At 39.6% G+C, this 22,059-nt stretch overlaps 1 protein-coding gene across 3 annotated transcripts in view; it reads right to left on the reverse strand.

Annotated features, from left to right (window-relative positions):
- KSR1 (kinase suppressor of ras 1) overlaps positions 1–22,059 on the reverse strand; it is a 229,413-nt gene that overhangs the window by 44,177 nt on the left and 163,177 nt on the right. For 2 of the 3 annotated variants that reach the window (XM_077482404.1, XM_077482403.1), the window contains exon 6: positions 14,269–14,323. In XM_077482404.1, coding sequence (XP_077338530.1) covers positions 14,269–14,323 — 55 coding nt within the window. Of the gene's footprint in view, positions 1–14,268; positions 14,324–17,960; positions 18,003–22,059 lie in introns of all 3 variants that reach the window. The other variant, XM_077482405.1, reaches the window with a different exon arrangement.

Below are 22,059 nucleotides of genomic sequence, written 5' to 3' on the forward strand. Positions count from 1 at the left end.
AACCGCAAACGCTCATAAATGTGCCTACACGTGTACAATATGCTACATAGGCACGTTTTGTATGATGCTTTTTCTGCCGGGAGTTCTGGCCTTTTTTCTGCCTCCTAGTATGCATGGAGCCTAGTCTATTCATGCGATAGACTGTGCGTTTTTGCACTCACGGTGACGTGCATTTCTTATGTGCATTTGCTGTGCATTTTTCATAATCTTGCATTTCCTTTGAGGTCACTACAGTCTTTTCTTCTTTGGCATTTTATGTGCACTGCGTTGCAGTCTATTGTCATGCATTTCTGTGAATTTGTTTTGACTGCACTGCAACAGTGTGAACCATGCTCATAGAATAACCTGGATTTTGGACTGTCCATGCAGTTGGATTTTAGTAAAAAATGCATCCCACTGCATTTGGTGTGAATGGGTTCTTAATGTTTCTGCAAAGTTCTTATGTATTCATACAGGCCAATGCATGGCCCTAATTCTAAAGGAGCACATACTACCATATATTAAAACAGTTTAATCCAGTAAACAAATGTAACATGTTTGTAAATATAAAAAAACAAAAAAACAACATGTATTTAAAATACAGCTAAATCTGTTTTATAAGCCTCGGTTGACACTAGATGCAGTGCAAATTCACAGCGAATTTGCTGCGGATTCCACACCATATCAAAAACGCAACCTGTGCATGTGAATGGATTGGGGAGTCTGTTAAGTTAACGACAACCCGCAATCGGTTTGCAAAATGTAGTGGGATTTGCAGAATCAATCCAATTCTGGTGATGACAAAAAAAGGGTCCTGCATGAGTTTGTTGCGATAGCCGTGTCATTTAAACCATACAAATCCATGGCTCATATCGCATCCCAGACACACCGCATGTAATTAGCACTGGAATGTGCTGCGATTCCTTGTGTGATTTACATGCAGTGTCCCGCTACGCATTAGTGTGAACCTGGGCTAAAAGCTTCCTATAATCTATTACAGCATCACTCAGACAGGGAGTGAAAGTCAGAATACCAAGGCATCCAGGCGCTACTGCATTGCACACAGAGGTCAATCCAGCACTGAGAATATGCTTACATGGAGGGGAGGACAAATAATTCACATCAACTTGTCAAATTTTTTAGCTGCTTCAAGCAGTTTACTTTGTATATAAGATTTATGCTTACTGCAAATTTAGCAAGCCTATTAAATGAAGAAATAAGTAGATTGAAATTCAAAAAATGTTGGGTTTTTACATCTAAATTTTAAATGTGTTCTTATAAAAAAATAATTTAATAATGTTTTCACGTAAAGAGGTTTTGGTCTTTCTAGATTTGGAAAAGGCCTTTGGTTTAGTGGATTGGACCTATATGCAAGCAAGACTTCAGAGGCTTTTGGGCTGATTTTCTGATTTCTTAAGTGGAGTGATATTCTGTACAACTGTCCAGTAGCTTCCATAAAAACTGGAGGGGCCTTGTGTCAAATCTTCCCAGTGTCTAGGGACACCAGACAGGATTGTGTCAGGTTTCTATGGTAGCAAGTCCCTGCAGAACACAAACTCCTGGTTCCCCAGTGTGCAGAGTTTAAGCCCCAGCCTGTTTCTTCACCAGGGCCCCTGATGGTAGGAATGGACTTGCAGAAAGTTGGAATGCCTGGAGAAATTCTCCTCTGGTGGAAGAAAAGAAAAATCGCTTGATTCCCCCATCAACACAGTCAGTGTTGGTAGAGGAATGCCTCCCACTGCGCTATTGTAGTCTGTCAGCAGGGGTGCACAGGGAGCATTCCTGGCCGGCAGAAAACAATGGTTACTGGATCAATGGATCAGCTTGGGTACAATCAGCATGCTCATACATGGATCGCAATTTGGCCAGTTCCTGCTAAACTTTGATCCATGTATGGCAGACTTATGTTTATATCTGTTTTTCTTTGACAGGGAGGTTTACCTAGGATCTGCTTGGCTATTCTACAGCAGCCTTGAAAAGTAGGGCAGGCGGGCGGGAGGGAGACTCCTCACTAGATGATGATGCAATATCTCTAGAAGCGGCAATAGTTAGATCCTATGAGGCTTTGACCCACTTAGTTTACAGAGTTTTGAAGCCTTGGCACTCACAAACCTGCTCTGTGAACTCCATTATTGGAGCTTAAAAAAAAGATTTATGGGTTTTATGGTTTTTTTTTTTTTTTTTTTTTACAAGTAGGGCCCTACTTCTACATCTTCAAATGTACCACTACGGAATAATTCATGCTTGCCTTTAACTTTGGACCTGGGAAGGTCCATAAGTATGTAAACATATAGAAAACAAACTCTGGTGCTGGGAATATTAGGTATCAGTGCTCATGAAATAGGTCTCTTTCAGGGTGGTCGAGGTGTAATAAAAACAGGCTGCCGACTCACAGTCTTTATGCCCCTCTCCGGTTGCCTACCCACACTGTAAAATAACAGCCAGATGGTTCACATGTCATGGACACGATGACTTTCTTCACACTTGCTGCATTTGTATCTTGGGCTGCAGTGTTTTACAAGGGGCACCGCTTGTTAAACTCACCCATTCAATGGGGCCATGCAGCAATTGTGTGCAATGGATGCAATTGCAGTGCAGTATTATAGGGTTAAAAACAGGTAGTGAGGAAGCAATATAACACCTCCTCACTGCCGGTCAAATGCCCTCTGAAAAACACTGACTAGAAAGAGAGCCCGATGTTGGTACAGTGGAGATTTCCGCAGATCGTGACCTGGATTGAAGGGCTTCCGATTTGCAGCATGCAGGCACTAAAACGGGAAGAAATTTCCAGGTAGCAGAGTGATGGGCGAGCATCGTGACATCTCCAAGACAATGCTCTCCCATCAGAACAGAGTCTACCCTCTGTAACGATCACCTCCTCAGGCTCTCTCCTTACAGCTCTCCACATTGACATCTGTCAGAGTGCCTCTCTGAGCCCGTCAGCATCCTCAGTAAGGAAACTGACAGGCTCCGAGAGGCATACAGACAGTGGAGGCATCAAAGGCTGGATAGGGACAACAAACAGGTTGGATGTGGCCATAAGGCTGCAATTTACCCATGTCCGATATATAGACTAAATATAGGGTGTAATTTCTGCTGTCACTTGGTGAGCTGAAAAGTTTGTACCAGCTATCCAATTCCCATCTTTTTCGTTATATACAGTGCCTTGAAAAAGTATAAATACCCCTTAAAATTTTCCACATTTTGTCATGTTACAACCCATAATGTAAATTTATTTGATTGGAATTTTATGTGATAGACCAAAACAAAGGGGCACAGAATTGTGAAGTGGAAGAGAAATCATAAATAGTTTTCAAAATGTTTTACAAATAAACATGTGAAGAGTGTGGTGTGCATTTGCATCCAGCCCCCTTTACTCCGATACCCCTAACTAAAATAGTGGAACCTAATGCCTTCAGAAGTCACCTAATTAGTTAATAGAGTCCACCTGTGTGTAATTTAATCTCAGAATAAATACAGCTGTTCTGTGAAGACCTCAGAGGTTTGTTAGAGAACCTTAGTGAACAAACAGCATCACGAAGGCCAAGGAACACAGCAGACAGGTCAGAAAAAAAAGTTGTGGAGAAGTGTAAGGCAGGGGTTTGGTTATAAAATAATATCCCAAGCTTTGAACATCTCATGGAGCACTGTTCAATCCAACATCTGAAAATGGGAAGAGTATGGCACAACTGCAAACCTACCAAGACATGGCCGTCCACCTAAACTGACAGGCTAGGCAAGGAGAGCATTATTCAGAGAAGCAGCCAAGAGGCCCATCGTAACTTTAAGGCTGCATTCACACCTGAGCGTAGCTTTTCAAGCGTTTTTTGCGGCGCTTTTTACCGTGATTTGCAGCGTTTTTTACCGCGATTCGCATCGTTTTTTACCGCGTTTTGTCGCGAATTTGTGCAGGGCAAAAGGTCACCAATGTTAAAAGAAGAAAAACGCCCAAATCAGCCCGATTCGCGCGACAAAAAAAGGGTCCGGAACTTGTTTGAGCTTCAGGCGTAGGGCTTCAGGCGACTTGGAGTGGAGATGTGAACCATCTCCATTGAGAATAATGGATTTTTTTCCCCTCCAGCGTTTTGTAGCTTCAGGCGTAGGGCTACAAAACGCTCAGGTGTGAATAGGGAGTAAAGGAGGAGCTGCAGAGATCCAGAGCTCAGGTGGGAGAATCTGTCCACAGGACAACTATTAGTCGTGCACTGCACAAATCTGGCACTTATGGAAGAGTGGCAAGAAAGCCATAAGAAGTCCCGCTTGCAGTTTGGGAGAAGCCATGAGGGGGGACACCGTAAACATGTGGAAGAAGGTGCTCTGGTCAGATGAGACCAAATTTAACTTTTTGGCCTAAAAGCAAAATGCTAAGTGTGGTGGAAAACCAACACTGCACATCACCCTGAACACACTATCCACACCTTGAAACATGGTGGTTGCAGCATCATGTTGTGGGGATGCTTTTCTTCAGCAGGGGCAGGGAAGCTGGTCAGAGTTGATGGGAAGATGGATGGAGCCAAATACAGGACAATCTTAGTAGAAAACCTGTTGGAGTCTGCAAAAGACTTCACACTGGGATGGAGATTCACCTTCCAGCAGGACAACGACCCGAAACATACAGCCAGAGCTACAGTGGAATGGTTTAAATCAAAGCATATTCACGTGTTTGAATGGCCCAGTCAAAGTCCAGACCTAAATCCAAATGAGAATATGTGACAGGACTTGAAAATTGCTGTTCACAGACGCTCTCCGTCCAATCTGACAGAGCTTGAGCTATTTTGCAAAGAATGGGCAAAATATTCACTCTCTAAATGTGAAAACTGGGTAGAGACATCCCCAAAAAGACTTGCAGCTGTAATTGCAGTGAAAGGTGGATTAAGTGGTTTTAGTGTTGCGCAAATGGGGGAATACAAGGAGGGAGGGGAGAGGAGGGGGGGGGAAGGGGGGAGAAAGAGAGGGAAGGAGAAAAGAAAAAGGGGAAGGGGAAGAAAGGGCAGGGAGGGGGAAGGGGAACAGATGAGTATGCAGGTAAAGGATAAAAGGGTAAAGGTCAAAAAGTGCTAGTGTAAAATTATGTGTCTGGGTGTACACAAATCCTTGTTCGGTACGTGCTAAACTAAAATAAATGTTAGAGAGTGGCAATCAAATATAAATTCGGATAGAGTGCCATACAAATAAAAACTCACAGTAATGAATGAATGCCTGAAACAATAGACATACAAATCGTGGGTGCTGTGCAAAACTACAATAAAATATGCTGACGATAAATAAATATATAAACTTAAGGTGATAGTCCAAAATATATGACTAAAAGTGTATAGTGAGAATAATCACATAAGCACAATCCCATGTGACATGCCAAGTGGAAAAAACACAGATATCAATCAATCCAATATAACAAAATGCATGTTCCATGCGGTGTTTATAAAGTGCCAAGTGAAAAAAAAAAAAAAAAAAATATTGATAACAATCAATCCAATATAACAAAATGTGCACTTATATAAATATAAAATCTGTCGGTCATGTTAGGGGGAGAGAGTGTAAATGTGTTTGTACATCGGTGTACACATAATTAAAGGAGGAGAGGTTTATCCGAATTAATTATTAAAAATATTAATAAATATAAAAAATGTAAAAAATATATAATGACTTTAAAAGGTTAGATAAAGCACTCATAAGAGGCAAAAATGATTAAAATTTAGTGGGAGGAGTCTAATGAAAAAACATGTATGCATTAAAAATCGCTGATGAAACAGTTCAGGTCAAACTCTATATTTAACCCTTGAGGGGCAAAAGTGTCTAAGGTAAAAATCCACTTCGATTCCAATTGGCTTAATGTTCTGACTGTGTCCTCCGCGCCAATGTTTGGTGCAAGGTTCTATGCCCCAAAATTTTAGTTGGGATGGGTCTTTGTTGTGGACAGCAGCAAAGTGCCTGGATACACTGTGCTTGTCGAAGCCTTTTGAGATGTTCTTTACATGTTCCTTCAGACGAACTCTAAGGGGTCTTTTTGTGCGGCCCACGTACTGGAGGCCGCAATTGCACTCCAGTGCGTAGACCGCTCCCTCAGTGTTGCAACTTATAAAATCTCTTATCTCATATGTGTTTCCAGTAGTTGTAGATGTGAACTCCTTTCGTTTCTTATTCTGGCATCCCGTTTTTAAACAAGCATAACATCTTCTACAAGGGAAGAAACCTTTTCCAGTAAAGAATGAAAAGTTATTTTTAGGGGGATCCGGGACATTTTTTACTAGCTTGTCTCGAATAGTTGGAGCCCGCCTATATATAAATTTGGGTTTTGAAGGGAGTATCTGTTGTAGCTGTTGGTCTGCTAGTAGGATATTCCAATTTCGTCTGATGATTTTCTCCACTTCTTTAAATTGGGAACTATAGTCGAGGATAATTGGTACTACATCGTCTTTAGGTATATGTTTCGGTTTATCTTCTAGTAGTGTTTTTCGGTCTATCTCCGCAACTTCCATGATCTTTTTATTGATAAATTTATTGTCATATCCTTTTTCCAAGAATTTATCTCTCAGGGTTTCTGCTTGTACTTTGAAAATTTGATAGTCAGTGCAGTTCCGCTTTATTCGCATTAATTGTCCTTTGGGTATATTGAACAGCCAGTTGTTATGATGGCAACTTCCTATTGGAAGGTAGCTGTTCCTGTCTACCTCTTTAAAGTGTGTTTGGGAGGAAAGTTTGTTGTCCTTCTGTATAATTTCTAAATCTAGAAATTTGATATTCTTATCGCTGATCTCCCATGTTAATTGGATATTTCTGTTATTGGTATTCAGGCCTGCTAGGAAGTTGATGAGTGATTCCTTCTTACCCTTCCATATTATTATTATGTCATCAATATACCTCTTGTATAGATGTAAGTCTTCTGGGATGTTTTTTAGTGCCTCTTCTTCTTCCCATTGCGCCATAAATAGGCCTGCCACACTCGGGGCAAATTTGGCTCCCATAGTCACCCCTGTTTTTTGGAAAAAGTAATTGCGGTTGTACCAAAAATAGCTATTTTTCAAAGTAAAATCCAGGCATTTTATTATATATTTCCTCTGACTGCATGGTAAGGTTGTATATTTCCTCAGTCCCCATTTTACTGCCTCACATGCCTGGTGATGTAAAATTACTGTGTATAAAGAAGCTACATCTGCTGTGGCCAAAAGCCACGGTTCTTCATTGACAGGGAGTTTGTCTAGTATTTGTAGAATTTGTTTAGTGTCCCTTAAATATGCTTGTGTCTTCTGGACAGCGGGTTGTAAATAAAAGTCGATGTATTGTCCCATACGTGATGTTAATGAATCTATCCCATTAACTATTGGTCTTGGTGGGGGATTACTCTGGTCTTTATGTATTTTCGGGACTGTATATATAATGGGAGTACGACACGATTCCGGTATGAGATATTTTGCTTCTTTCTTAGTCAAGATTTCCCTTTTAAGACCCAAGTGGACTACTTGTTCTAGTGCCTTTCTGCATCTGAACATAGGGTTACTTGGTAGACGTGTGTATGTATTTTCATCTTCTAATAATTTTTCCATACTTAAATTATATTGTTCCTTGGAGAGGATCACAATTCCTCCCCCTTTATCCGCTGGTCGGATTACCAGGTCTTTTCTTTTTGTTAGTTTCCGAATTCCACTCTTGATGTGTTTGGGGTCTTCTTTCTTTCTAATTTTTAGAGACTTTAATTCGTCTGTTACAATTCTCTTAAACACATCGATGTGTTTATTATCTTTTGCTGGTGGGTTGAAGGTGGATTTATTCCTCAAGGTACTATGTAGGGTATTGTCATTGGTGTGGGATATTTTGGTTTTGCAAGGGTTACTGGCAATGTATTTCTTGATGTTGAGTTTCCTTATATACTTTTGAATGCCTATATATGTCTGAAATTTATCTAAATTTTTTATGGGGGCATATTTGAGACCCTTGTCTAATGTACCAATTTCCTCATGTGTGAGTTGTTTCCCACTAAGATTAAAAATGCCTCCTCCTTTCACTCTCTTTTTCTTTTGTACTCTCTTACCTCCTCTTCGTCCTCTCTTCTTTCTGGGGTGCGTCTTACATATCTCATTTCTTCGGCATTTCTTACCGGGTGGTTTTCCCTGCCCCGTTCCAAAAAAGACCTGTCATGTTCTGTGTCTGAGTGTTGTCGTCTGTCGGGTCTATCTTCCTCTGGTCTGTTTAATAGGGGCGCATAATAGTTATAGGTTCGGATTGGACTCCTCTCGTGCGGTCTATATGAACTATATGGTTGTGGACCTCTGCTGTCTCCCTCTCTTCTCTCATAATTGTGCGTTCGGGTTGGGCTCCTCTCATATGGTCTGTACAGCCCTTGTGTTTGTGGTCCTCTACCATCTCCATCTCTTCTATCTCATCTCTTCTAGATGGAGATGGTAGAGGACCACAAACACAAGGGCTGTACAGACCATATGAGAGGAGCCCAACCCGAACGCACAATTATGAGAGAAGAGAGGGAGACAGCAGAGGTCCACAACCATATAGTTCATATAGACCGCACGAGAGGAGTCCAATCCGAACCTATAACTATTATGCGCCCCTATTAAACAGACCAGAGGAAGATAGACCCGACAGACGACAACACTCAGACACAGAACATGACAGGTCTTTTTTGGAACGGGGCAGGGAAAACCACCCGGTAAGAAATGCCGAAGAAATGAGATACGTAAGACGCACCCCAGAAAGAAGAGAGGACGAAGAGGAGGTAAGAGAGTACAAAAGAAAAAGAGAGTGAAAGGAGGAGGCATTTTTAATCTTAGTGGGAAACAACTCACACATGAGGAAATTGGTACATTAGACAAGGGTCTCAAATATGCCCCCATAAAAAATGTAGATAAATTTCAGACATATATAGGCATTCAGAAGTATATAAGGAAACTCAACATCAAGAAATACATTGCCAGTAACCCTTGCAAAACCAAAATATCCCACACCAATGACAATACCCTACATAGTACCTTGAGGAATAAATCCACCTTCAACCCACCAGCAAAAGATAATAAACACATCGATGTGTTTAAGAGAATTGTAACAGACGAATTAAAGTCTCTAAAAATTAGAAAGAAAGAAGACCCCAAACACATCAAGAGTGGAATTCGGAAACTAACAAAAAGAAAAGACCTGGTAATCCGACCAGCGGATAAAGGGGGAGGAATTGTGATCCTCTCCAAGGAACAATATAATTTAAGTATGGAAAAATTATTAGAAGATGAAAATACATACACACGTCTACCAAGTAACCCTATGTTCAGATGCAGAAAGGCACTAGAACAAGTAGTCCACTTGGGTCTTAAAAGGGAAATCTTGACTAAGAAAGAAGCAAAATATCTCATACCGGAATCGTGTCGTACTCCCATTATATATACAGTCCCGAAAATACATAAAGACCAGAGTAATCCCCCACCAAGACCAATAGTTAATGGGATAGATTCATTAACATCACGTATGGGACAATACATCGACTTTTATTTACAACCCGCTGTCCAGAAGACACAAGCATATTTAAGGGACACTAAACAAATTCTACAAATACTAGACAAACTCCCTGTCAATGAAGAACCGTGGCTTTTGGCCACAGCAGATGTAGCTTCTTTATACACAGTAATTTTACATCACCAGGCATGTGAGGCAGTAAAATGGGGACTGAGGAAATATACAACCTTACCATGCAGTCAGAGGAAATATATAATAAAATGCCTGGATTTTACTTTGAAAAATAGCTTTTTGGTACAACCGCAATTACTTTTTCCAAAAAACAGGGGTGGCTATGGGAGCCAAATTTGCCCCGAGTGTGGCGGGCCTATTTATGGCGCAATGGGAAGAAGAAGAGGCACTAAAAAACATCCCAGAAGACTTACATCTATACAAGAGGTATATTGATGACATAATAATATGGAAGGGTAAGAAGGAATCACTCATCAACTTCCTAGCAGGCCTGAATACCAATAACAGAAATATCCAATTAACATGGGAGATCAGCGATAAGAATATCAAATTTCTAGATTTAGAAATTATACAGAAGGACAACAAAATTTCCTCCCAAACACACTTTAAAGAGGTAGACAGGAACAGCTACCTTCCAATAGGAAGTTGCCATCATAACAACTGGCTGTTCAATATACCCAAAGGACAATTAATGCGAATAAAGCGGAACTGCACTGACGATCAAATTTTCAAAGTACAAGCAGAAACCCTGAGAGATAAATTCTTGGAAAAAGGATATGACAATAAATTTATCAATAAAAAGATCATGGAAGTTGCGGAGATAGACCGAAAAACACTACTAGAAGATAAACCGAAACATATACCTAAAGACGATGTAGTACCAATTATCCTCGACTATAGTTCCCAATTTAAAGAAGTGGAGAAAATCATCAGACGAAATTGGAATATCCTACTAGCAGACCAACAGCTACAACAGATACTCCCTTCAAAACCCAAATTTATATATAGGCGGGCTCCAACTATTCGAGACAAGCTAGTAAAAAATGTCCCGGATCCCCCTAAAAATAACTTTTCATTCTTTACTGGAAAAGGTTTCTTCCCTTGTAGAAGATGTTATGCTTGTTTAAAAACGGGATGCCAGAATAAGAAACGAAAGGAGTTCACATCTACAACTACTGGAAACACATATGAGATAAGAGATTTTATAAGTTGCAACACTGAGGGAGCGGTCTACGCACTGGAGTGCAATTGCGGCCTCCAGTACGTGGGCCGCACAAAAAGACCCCTTAGAGTTCGTCTGAAGGAACATGTAAAGAACATCTCAAAAGGCTTCGACAAGCACAGTGTATCCAGGCACTTTGCTGCTGTCCACAACAAAGACCCATCCCAACTAAAATTTTGGGGCATAGAACCTTACACCAAACATTGGCGCGGAGCACACAAAGTCAGAACATTAAGCCAATTGGAATCGAGGTGGATTTTTACCTTAGACACTTTTGCCCCTCAAGGGTTAAATATAGAGTTTGACCTGAACTGTTTCATCAGCGATTTTTAATGCATACATGTTTTTTCATTAGACTCCTCCCACTAAATTTTAATCATTTTTGCCTCTTATGAGTGCTTTATCTAACCTTTTAAAGTCATTATATATTTTTTACATTTTTTATATTTATTAATATTTTTAATAATTAATTCGGATAAACCTCTCCTCCTTTAATTATGTGTACACCGATGTACAAACACATTTACACTCTCTCCCCCTAACATGACCGACAGATTTTATATTTATATAAGTGCACATTGACGTAAATTTATTTATACTCTCCTCTCTCAATTCACCTTGGCGCGTTATATTATTCCTATGCTCTATTTTACATATACAAATCTAGTTTTTATCTAATATAGTTTCTATATTTTAATATATTTCTAATTTTTAGGCACGCATATTGATACAAATATACTTTTTCCTCTCTCATTACATTTTATAGTTTTTATATATACCTGGTGCAGCATACTATTTTTATATTTTTTATTTCCACATATTTAAAAGGGTATTTTTATATAATATTGTATTTCACTGCACTTTATATGAGCCCAGCGATATATTTCAAGGTGCTGAGAAGTCCCCTGGTGTCACTCTCCCTCTAACCTGAGCTTGGTGTAATTTAGCTTGATATACCTCCAATTCAATGAATGCTGGTATATTTCTGGCAACATACCTTATCAAAAATGGCCGCCATGGAACTTCCTGTTCCGGTCTACAAGAAAATGGCCACCGTAAGTACGAACGATCAGCATAAAAACACAACCCCTTTCTCTCTATTCATTTCCCTGAAGAAGTCACGTGACGGTGACGAATGCGCAAGGAAGGAAGTGAGAGAGACAACAGGAAGGACATTGGAACGCACCGTTCGTTACTTTGCTTGTTGCTCCATTACTGCAGTTTTTATTCACTCAGAATGTGAGTACCCTGTCACTATACTTAAATAAAATTCAATTGGTTGAAGCTACTACACTATGGGACATTATCTCTTTATCTTGTGAGGCATACCTACCCCAGGAACAGGAGCCAGTTACCCACCTATACTACTAAGGCTGTAACCTCACAGCCGTGAGGTAAGGGTACATCTATCCACGTATTGGACAAATAGGAGGATTAAGTCACTGCACATGTATGCCTGCATGGATCACTGAAGTTTAAAGCCAGTGCTTCCCCTTAGAACACAGCACGTCCACAGGACTGAATATCCCAGACTGATTACCAGCACCTTATTTTTATGTGTTTATCATTTCACCTGTGTTGTAACGTTTTTTTGCTGCTAGCACTATTTGCACTTTATAAACACCGCATGGAACATGCATTTTGTTATATTGGATTGATTGTTATCAATATTTTTTTTTTTTTTTTTTTTTCACTTGGCACTTTATAAACACCGCATGGAACATGCATTTTGTTATATTGGATTGATTGATATCTGTGTTTTTTCCACTTGGCATGTCACATGGGATTGTGCTTATGTGATTATTCTCACTATACACTTTTAGTCATATATTTTGGACTATCACCTTAAGTTATATATTTATTTATCGTCAGCATATTTTATTGTAGTTTTGCACAGCACCCACGATTTGTATGTCTATTGTTTCAGGCATTCATTCATTACTGTGAGTTTTTATTTGTATGGCACTCTATCAGAATTTATATTTGATTGCCACTCTCTAACATTTATTTTAGTTTAGCACGTACCGAACAAGGATTTGTGTACACCCAGACACATAATTTTACACTAGCACTTTTTGACCTTTACCCTTTTATCCTTTACCTGCATACTCATCTGTTCCCCTTTCCCCTCCCTGCCCTTTCTTCCCCTTCCCCTTTTTCTTTTCTCCTTCCCTCTCTTTCTCCCCCCTCCCCCCCCCCTCCTCTCCCCTCCCTCCTTGTATTCCCCCATTTGCGCAACACTAAAACCACTTAATCGATATTGCTCAGGGAGTAGGTGAAGCTCCCTTCAGTGTTTGCAGCATCCCTCTATTCCCCTTGCCAAGGTGGTTGGCGCAGAGGTACTTTATACACTAATTGTTTGCAGTGAAAGGTGGTTCTACAAAGTATTGACTCAGGGGGGCTGAATACAAATGCATATCAAACTTTTCAGATATTTGTAAAAAATTTGAAAACCATTTATCATTTTCCCTCCACTTCACAATTATGTGCCACTTTGTGTTGGTCTATCACATAAAATCCAAATAAAATACATTTACGTTTTTGATAGTAACATGGCAAAATGTCAAGGGGTATGGATACCTTTTCAAGGCACTGTACAAATACAGAATACCTTCCATGTGCAGTTTGGAACAAGCTGGTTGCCCATTCAGTCAACTACACTTAAATCTATATTGGGGAACAACAACCTTATTAAATCTTTATCCACTATTTATGAGCAGCAGTTTCCAGAAACAAGCAGGCTCTTACAGACCTGTGGGTCATCATGGGTAATAAATGTTCCGAACATAGAAGAGGATGCAAGTTTGATAAAGTTTGGGGAGGGTGGACAAGCTCTGTTTTCAGTGTCTGGAGTTAGTACCAAAAAGGACTCTGCAGCTGACTGTAGTACAATCACATTGCTAATTCCCGTGTTCTAAAAAGAAACCCTGCAATATCCAGCATCCCTTTAGCCAGTAGCAATTAGATATATGACATTCCCTGTGCAGTATACCCAAGAATATTGCTGGGGATATAACATACAATGCAGCAGGCAACCTCTAACAACATCTTATAGTTTCTACACCGGAAGAAGAGGTTAAGGATGCATTTACACTTGTGACTGCATTCTGGCTGTGATTATATGCGAGAACTCCAGTGGTGGTACCCATGATTAGCTGCTAGAGTCAGCCCCATTGAAAGCAATAGGAGGCCGCTGCCTCTCAAAGATAATCGAGTCCACTCACATGTGATCACTGCATGAGAGATTACATGCAAGTTGGTGTAATTAGCTGCGGGAGCTGGCAGCCTCACATTGCTTTCACTGGCCCTCACAGTTAAATCGTAGGAACCTTCGCTGAGGTCATTTAAATTGCAGCCAGGATGCATTCACAAGCATGAATGCATCCTTAGGAAATTCTGTCTGGATCCGAGTATTTAAATGTTAAACTCTGTACAAGCAAACACAGCTGCAAGGATGACTCATATTATGCAATGTGAGTTAATTAACACTTTAATATAGAAGTTTTTAAAAATAAATGATGCATCAAATTGTCAATGCCATTAAACCTCCCAATATTTCAACGTTAACATTTTTTAAAAGAATTGTTTTGTTTCATTACCTTAAATTTTCAGGAGGCTCGGGTGGTTGTGTTATTGTGGGTGGAATCGGTATTTCTGGGAATGAGAGAAAATTAAATATTTAAGATGCAAAATCACCTTTGGTTGTAACACAAGACTTCTTATTTAGATGTAGAGACGGAGTCCAGTCTTTTTCCATATTAGACAATGTAGAACCACTCAATGACTAATGCAATAACCCTTTTGTTTGGACCATCTGTATCCACTGAACAACTTGGCATCATAGGTGCTTGTTTGAATAAGGACACACAAATATCCAGTATACACGAGATCACACCAACATGCACATACAAGGTTTATCCACTGTAGTCTATCAGTTGAAAACCATTTACTTACCTATGTAAAAGATCTTTATACATACAGCCAAGCATCAAAAAATGTCAAAATCCCCCAATGCAACAAAGCAATAAGACATTACCAAACATTTTTGAATAAGGGGCAAGGTTGAAATTATTCCAACTTACTAATAAACTAGTGGGTTGAAAATGTAGCAAATTGTTCCCCTTAATAAAATTACACTAATTCTGTTCTCTGTTAAAAAAATTGAAAATACCAATTTCAGTTAGTTTTAACTCTGAAAAGTGCCTTTTAATGCTCTCAGCCTCCTCCAATCTCTAAATTCCTTTTTTCTTTTGGCTGCTGTGATTTGACTTCCTGGTACAGGGCCATGTTCTTTCTCTACGGTCTCACTGTATGTAGGAATGTATCCACCATCTAATTTATGCTCCAGAGATGGACTGGGTACTATGAAGTATGGGATTTGTGTGTTCATGATGCAGTGTACAACTAACGTGCACTGACCGTTCTAAACAAACCAGAGTGAAGGGTAAAAAGGAGGAGAGGTTCCATCACCCACAGACCACATTACAAGAAGGCAGAAAAACCCACCATTAAAAAATTTCATGAAAAATAGATTACAGAGCCATTTAGTGGATATGTGGATTCGGAAAAAGGATTCCGTTTAGTGTCACTTTAACAGCCTACAACTAGCATTTTCTAAAAACCTTAAAATTGCTTTTTTTCTTTTAACCAAAACAAAATTAGGAATAAGTTAGGGACATATCACACCTAATGCTGATTAGGCTTGGTTTTTGATTAGTCACTTTCATTTTCAGCTTCTGCACCAACTCACTCCTACAGCTAGAGATGGGAAGGACCACAAAAATGTGGAAAAAAAGTTTTTTTCTCTGTATTTTTTTCATTTTTTTTCCAGAAAAAAAAAAAAAAAAAAAGAAGTGTGGAATATGTTATTTTACAATAAATATTATGGCATGGTATTCCAACTATATAACATGAAGACTTTAAAAAAAAAAAGATTTGAGACTTTTCTGTAACGTTTTCAATTATTGCATGTTCTCTGAGCTGAAGATGAGCACATCCTGGAATACAGTTCAAGTAACCAAGTACTTCTCAATGCAGTCCTCAAACAAGAGAAATATGCATTTCTGCCACTAGGGGCCACTGCAGGGGAAAGGCTACAGTTCAGTTTGCTTGTGGACTCCTCTTACCTCCTATAGTTGGGTGATTGTTGGGATAGAGTAGATGATAGTTTCTGTCCTCTCAGGCTTTAGGCCACTTTCACATGGGCGTCTGTAGCGGAATCTGCTTGCTCAGTGGGGGACTTCTCCGCTGAGCAGGAAGATGACAGATCCATGTCTGCTCCGCTATGCACAGCGGACACAGTCCCGTTCACCTCTATGGTGAAATCAAATGGAAATGGCCTGCCTGTGTTTACATCCGATCTGCCAGACAGATGGGGAATAGGACCATCATCCGTCTGTTTTTGGCAGACAGGATCAGATCAGATGGTGACAGGTGTCCGCTGAAATCCGCCACACCATAGAAAAGACTGGAGGAAAAGACCTGACTGGATTGCCCGTGTGAAAGGGACCCCAATTGACAGGTAAGAGGATACATTTGTCTGACAAATTAGTTAATTAGGGAAAATGTTCCGGTCCTTATGTGGTTAAAGGTTATAAAGATGACCAGGCCATTTTTTGCGATAAGGCTCTACGTCGCTTTAACTGACAATTGGGCAGTCGTGCAACGCCGTACCTAAACAAATTTTTTTCCCCCACAAATAGAGCTTTCTTTTGATGGTACTTTATCACCTCTGCGGTTATATTTTTTTGCGCTATAAACAAAAAAAGACCAACAATTTTGAAAAAATTTATATTTTTTAATTTTTGCTATCATAAATATCCAAAAAAAAAAAAAAAGCCCTGCTAATCTTTGCAAAAACACATCGGAAGTCTCCCAAAAGCATGTGGGAAAATGGTCCGAGGAAACCAAGTTTTTGCCCATAATTCCAAAAGATATGTTTGGTACAAAAACACTGCACATCACAAAAAGAACACCATACCCACAGTGAAGCATGGTGGTGGCAACATCATGCTTTGGGGCCGTTTTTCTTCAACTGGAACAGTTCCAAATACCAGCCAATAAACCTTCAGGCTTCTGCTAGAAAGCTGAACATGAAGGGGAACTTAATCTTTCAGCATGACAACGACCCAAAGCATAAATTCAAATCAACAAAGGAATGGCTTCACCAGAAGAAGATTAAAAGTTTTGGAATGGCCCATCCTGAATCGGATTGAAAATCTGTGGGGTGATCTGAAGAGGGCTGTGCACAGGAGATGCCCTCGCAATCTGAAAGATTTGGAGTGTTTTTGCCAAGAAGAGTGGTCAAATATTGGCAAGTCAAGATGCGCCACGCTGATAGACTCATGCACAAAAAGACTGAGTGCTGTAATAAAATCAAAAGGAGCTTCAACAAAGTATTAATTTAAGTGTGTTCACACTTATGCAACCATATTATTTATTTATTTTACTTCCCTCCACCTAAAAGATTTCAGTTTGTTGTTCAACTGAGTTGTACAGTTTATAGGTCACATAAAAGGTGGAAAATGTTCTGAAATTATTTCTCTTTGTATCATTTGTTTACATCACAGAAACCTATATTGTATATATACACATACATGTATACATACACACTAAAAGTGAACAGAACTCAGACTGGTGGCACACACAAAATCAGCCGGGAATGCCACTTTTTACAATATTATGAGCAATGACAGCTCTTGTAGTCCACTTAATATTAAATCATGCTAATGCATCAATGCAGTCTTAACACTACAGACAACTGAATATTACTAGTGCAGCCACCGTAGGTTCCAATTAACTCAAAGTATATAACAGAAGATGAAAGAAAACACTCTCTGCATGCAATAAAATCTGATGTAATGCAACAAAGATAGACCTATCTGCAAGAACAGTATTATAACAATAATCTATCATTTAAAGTCTTGCTAAAATAAGATGCCCTCCAGCTGTATATATGTATGGAGGTGGCTGTACAGGTAAAAGCTTTTGAAGCCATCAGTGAATATTTAAAGCCCCTAAAGCACCTATCACCACATCAGAAGAAACCCCATTTGATGCACATCAAAAGAGAAGACCACAACTCTATGAACATTAGCCTTTGATGCCATGTCAAATCATCATTCTATTTTTATAGTTGCTCCGATGAGAAACCCGGATAGGTCACAAAATTGATCACGGTAAATGTGGGATCCCAGCTTGTTATCGTCCCGTAGAGACCGTAGAACACGTCAGAAGAAAAGAGAAGGAGAAGACACAGGGTCAGTTAGTAGGATTAAAGCAGTGAACTCACCTGGGAAGATAAACTGTTGTCTATGCTGAATGTAGTAGGCAGCTTTTAATAAAAGATGACAGCAACCACCCAGGCAGAATGAGAAAAACAAGCAGTTAGAGAGTATCAAGAGACCTGTCAGAGACTGCCCCTCATGCACTTAGCCAATATAGTCTGCATGCTGACTGACTGAACACAGCTCTCGTCAATAAAAGTGTTCCTCGGCTCACTCTACAGGGACGTTTCCCCAGGTGGATACAGACAAATGTTAATAGGATTTTTACCAGCCATTACACATTAGCAATGCTTCCAGAAACAGATTTATCCAAGCAACTTTCACTTACATTTTACATGCTAATTAAATGTATCTGAACAACATGGCTCCGCTGCTATAAAGGTGATTTTAAAAGATTAATGGTGGTTTTATAGTAGGAGAAATGTATATAAAACTGACATGCACACAACAGTCATTTCAGTCATCAAATGGGATTCAACTTTTATGTGCACTCCTACCTACAGTACACACACACACACACACACACACACACACACACACACACACGAAATTTTTAATTTCCAGATTCTTTTAAAATAAAATCTGAATAAATTAAATTATGATGACTAGTGAACAAAGAATCAATGTTTAAAGTTCTCAAATGATAAGAAATACCTTAAACAGTGTGTAGAATGTAAGTAGTAGGTCTATAGAACAGTTAAAATGTTGCTCTGTCCATCTATGGATCGTGGGAGCAAAAGCAGATATTCTGGTCAAGCCCATTTTCCAAGTTCACAATTTGGTGACGCCTAAAATCTTTGTTCCCCAAGCTCACTGGAAGGGAGAAAGGAAGTCTTGCCTTTTAGGCTGGGTTCACATATATGCAAATTGGATGCAGGTTTCCCCACATCTAATTAGCATGACAGGCGAGTATGACCAACTCGATTTACACAGGTTCGGGGTGGCTGCCGTCTGGATGGTAGAAGGGTCCTGTGCGTCTTTGGGTACAGTTCAGGTGTGAAGTCAGGCAAAACTTTGGACCTGAATCCCACCTAAACCGGTGAACAGGGATGCATCGGAACCATGGCCGGAGAGGTGTGAACCCAGCCCCAGTATGTTGTAGAATCAGTGTAATAAAACTTTGGGATACTTGCATTGATCACTTATATCAAATTTCATCACATATTCATAAAATATTACCTAGAGTACTACGTACATTCCAGTTATGTCCCAACTAATATTTATTGTATTGCAGGTATTTATACAACAATTTACACAGCACTTAACATATATATTGTAGAATCACTTCAGTACCTACCCTTACAATCTAAGGTCCCTAACGCATACATACATATACTAGGGCCAATTTAGACAAGAGCCAATTAACCTACCAGCATGTCTTTGGAGTGTTGGAGGAAACCAGAGTAGCCAGAGTGAACCCACGCAGGCACATAGATAACAGGCAAACTCCAGGCAGGAAATGCCGTGGTTGGGATTGGAACTAACGATCAATGTGGCCACTGTGTTGCCAAATCTGATAATACATAGCTGCATTGTAAATCATATCTAAAAAAACTTCGACCAGCGTTTAATCTCTTACAACACTTGCTGGTTTGGCTCAGATGTAAAAACAAAACCTGGCAAAATCTGCCTCACTGGAGGAAGAAATCCTTCTCAAATCCTCAAGCAGCCATGTAAATTTGAGCCATCTTTGAAACCTCTCCAAAACATTCTATGTGCATTTTACAATGTGGCCTTACAGTTAGTTTATACAGAGGTATTAATATAAGCATCACTTGTTTCATCTCATGCTTAGTACATACCAAGATTTTGTTTGCTGTTGCAGCTGCCACTTGGCACTGGTAAAGTTATTGTTAGCCAGCACTTTGTCTATTTTTTTTTATAAACCGATGCTAATGTCTCTTCCTGTATTACACTGGTAATGTTGAAGAGAGAGAATTTGGTTTGTGGTTTCACAGAGTTATATTTTAGAGGTCCAGAATATACTGACTTCAATAGAATTTACTTTAAGATTCCTTGAAACTGTTGTATATTCAAGAGATTTTTAAATTGGGTTTTAACATTTTCTATTTGAAATCATCATCTTTATTTAACAGTACCTCTTTCCAGTCTACAGAAATTAGAGCTTTTCATAGTTATTTAAACATTTAATTCCTGCATTTGATTGTGTAGGCCCTTTATGAGATTCCAACATTATATAGTAGTTGTTACCCAGATGATTCTTAACATGCACATCTGACATGGCATTAGATCTATTAGAAGTGACTAAATCCAGTATAGCTTTCCTGCCAGTTTGTTTCAGCTTTGTTCTTTACTAGAAATGCATGTTCTATTGGATGTCTTGTCTGAATCATTGCAGTTGTCTATACTAAGGAAGGAGGGCATTTCTGATCGCTGCCTTTTCTATTTGTAACATAATAAAAAACATTTATTAAAATAATCAATACGTAAAATTTTATACATTTCCCCTCATTTGCTTTCCCGGGATGAAAGTGAATATTCCAAAAATCATTATCTTGGGATCCTTCACATTTAAACCCAAGAACAAAAATGTTCTGCCCTGTAGTGGTTGCATTTTTTTTCAGATTTTTTATTTTTTTTTTATATAGTAATCCTGCCAGTAATACACTTTCTGTCCTAGGGTGACAGTACTTATGGAGGAGTAATAGAGCACACAGGACAACCACATTTGTGGAAGGACTGAGACAGATGGACCGAGTTTAATTGAAACGTTGACGATAACCAATCTGCTGCTTAGGATCTTCCTCCTCTACAAGACCTGTGTGTGCCTCTAAACTAGTTTTGGATTTATATGGATTGCTTAGTGGGTGAGCACCTGGACATTTACTTCAAACAGAGTTCCATGGCTACCCTCTGGCAGGCTTAAGAGTTTTTTTTTATATGGTACAATCAGATTGTATAGTTGTAAGGCCAGGTTTACCTTTAGGGATTTGGTATTATGCATCTTAATAGGGCAGCCACTAAAGAAAACGAAAAAGATCCCGTTCCCTTAAAACAGGTTAAACAGCATTATGCTTGTGTTGTCTAATCTGTCCCTTTCTATGCTGTAAAAAACCTGGTTGATCCTGCCTTTTCCTGTGCCCCCCTTAGTTATGTGCCTCAGTCATCTGTCTGCTCACTTCTCTCCCCCCTCCCTTCCTCTCTTTGTGCCCATCAGCTCCTGTGTGTGAGCGATCTCTTCCCCCGCCACCCCTCCTGCCTCTATTAGTAGCTGGCAGTAAAGTTAACTATAAATTACTGTCAGCCCCTCTGTTCTACTAAGCCATACTACACTGTGTACATTTGCATAAAATTGTGCCAGTAAACGCCTTATTTCAGTTTGTTTCTGGCCAGTCACGTAACCTCCGGCCGATCTCCTCCCCCAATCGAAGGCCTACAGAAGGAGGGGCTGAGCAGACAGCACAGTTGTCATGTGACCTCCCAGGTGATGTCAGAGGGGGATCTCAGCTCCTCCTGCTGTAGCCCTTGGATCGGGGGGAGGAGAGCAGCCGGAGGTCACGTGACCATCAAGAAACAAACTGAAAAGGTATTTATATCCACAATTTTTTACAAACCTGTACACAGTTTAGCATGGCTTAGCAAAACAGAGGGTCTGGCAGTAATATTGGAGTTTACAGACCCTTAAACTGTCACTAAACAAGCATGTGGAGAACATGGCGATGGGTTCCCATAAAATGCGTAGTCCGTGTGCTCACTGAACAAAGTAATTTCATTTTTAAAACAATGTTTCTGAAGACATAAAAATGAAAGGCCAGGGAAAACAAAAGTTCAAAGGGTATATAGGTATTGTGGAGATCTCTTGTGATTGGTGTGTTGCGTCTACAGTTAACAGAAGCAAAATGAATAAAGTTCATAAAAAAAAAGAAAAATTATAAACAGATGGTAAAATGTACCATACATAGTATAGCAGTGTTGGCAGTTTATTTGTGGAACCGCTTGACAATTTCACTGAAGCACTGGCCTATGGGTTAACATTCTTGCCTCCCAACACTAATATTTTGGTTTCGCTTTCCACAAAGGAAACTTTCTGCATGGGGTGTATGCTGTCATGCTTTGGCATGTTTTGCTTTGCATGCTCCAGTT

The sequence above is a fragment of the Lithobates pipiens genome, unplaced genomic scaffold (genome assembly GCF_037356315.1).
Source record: "Lithobates pipiens isolate NorthernLeopardFrog02 unplaced genomic scaffold, aLitPip1_a1.2 Scaffold_16, whole genome shotgun sequence".
Classification (NCBI taxonomy): domain Eukaryota; kingdom Metazoa; phylum Chordata; class Amphibia; order Anura; family Ranidae; genus Lithobates; species Lithobates pipiens.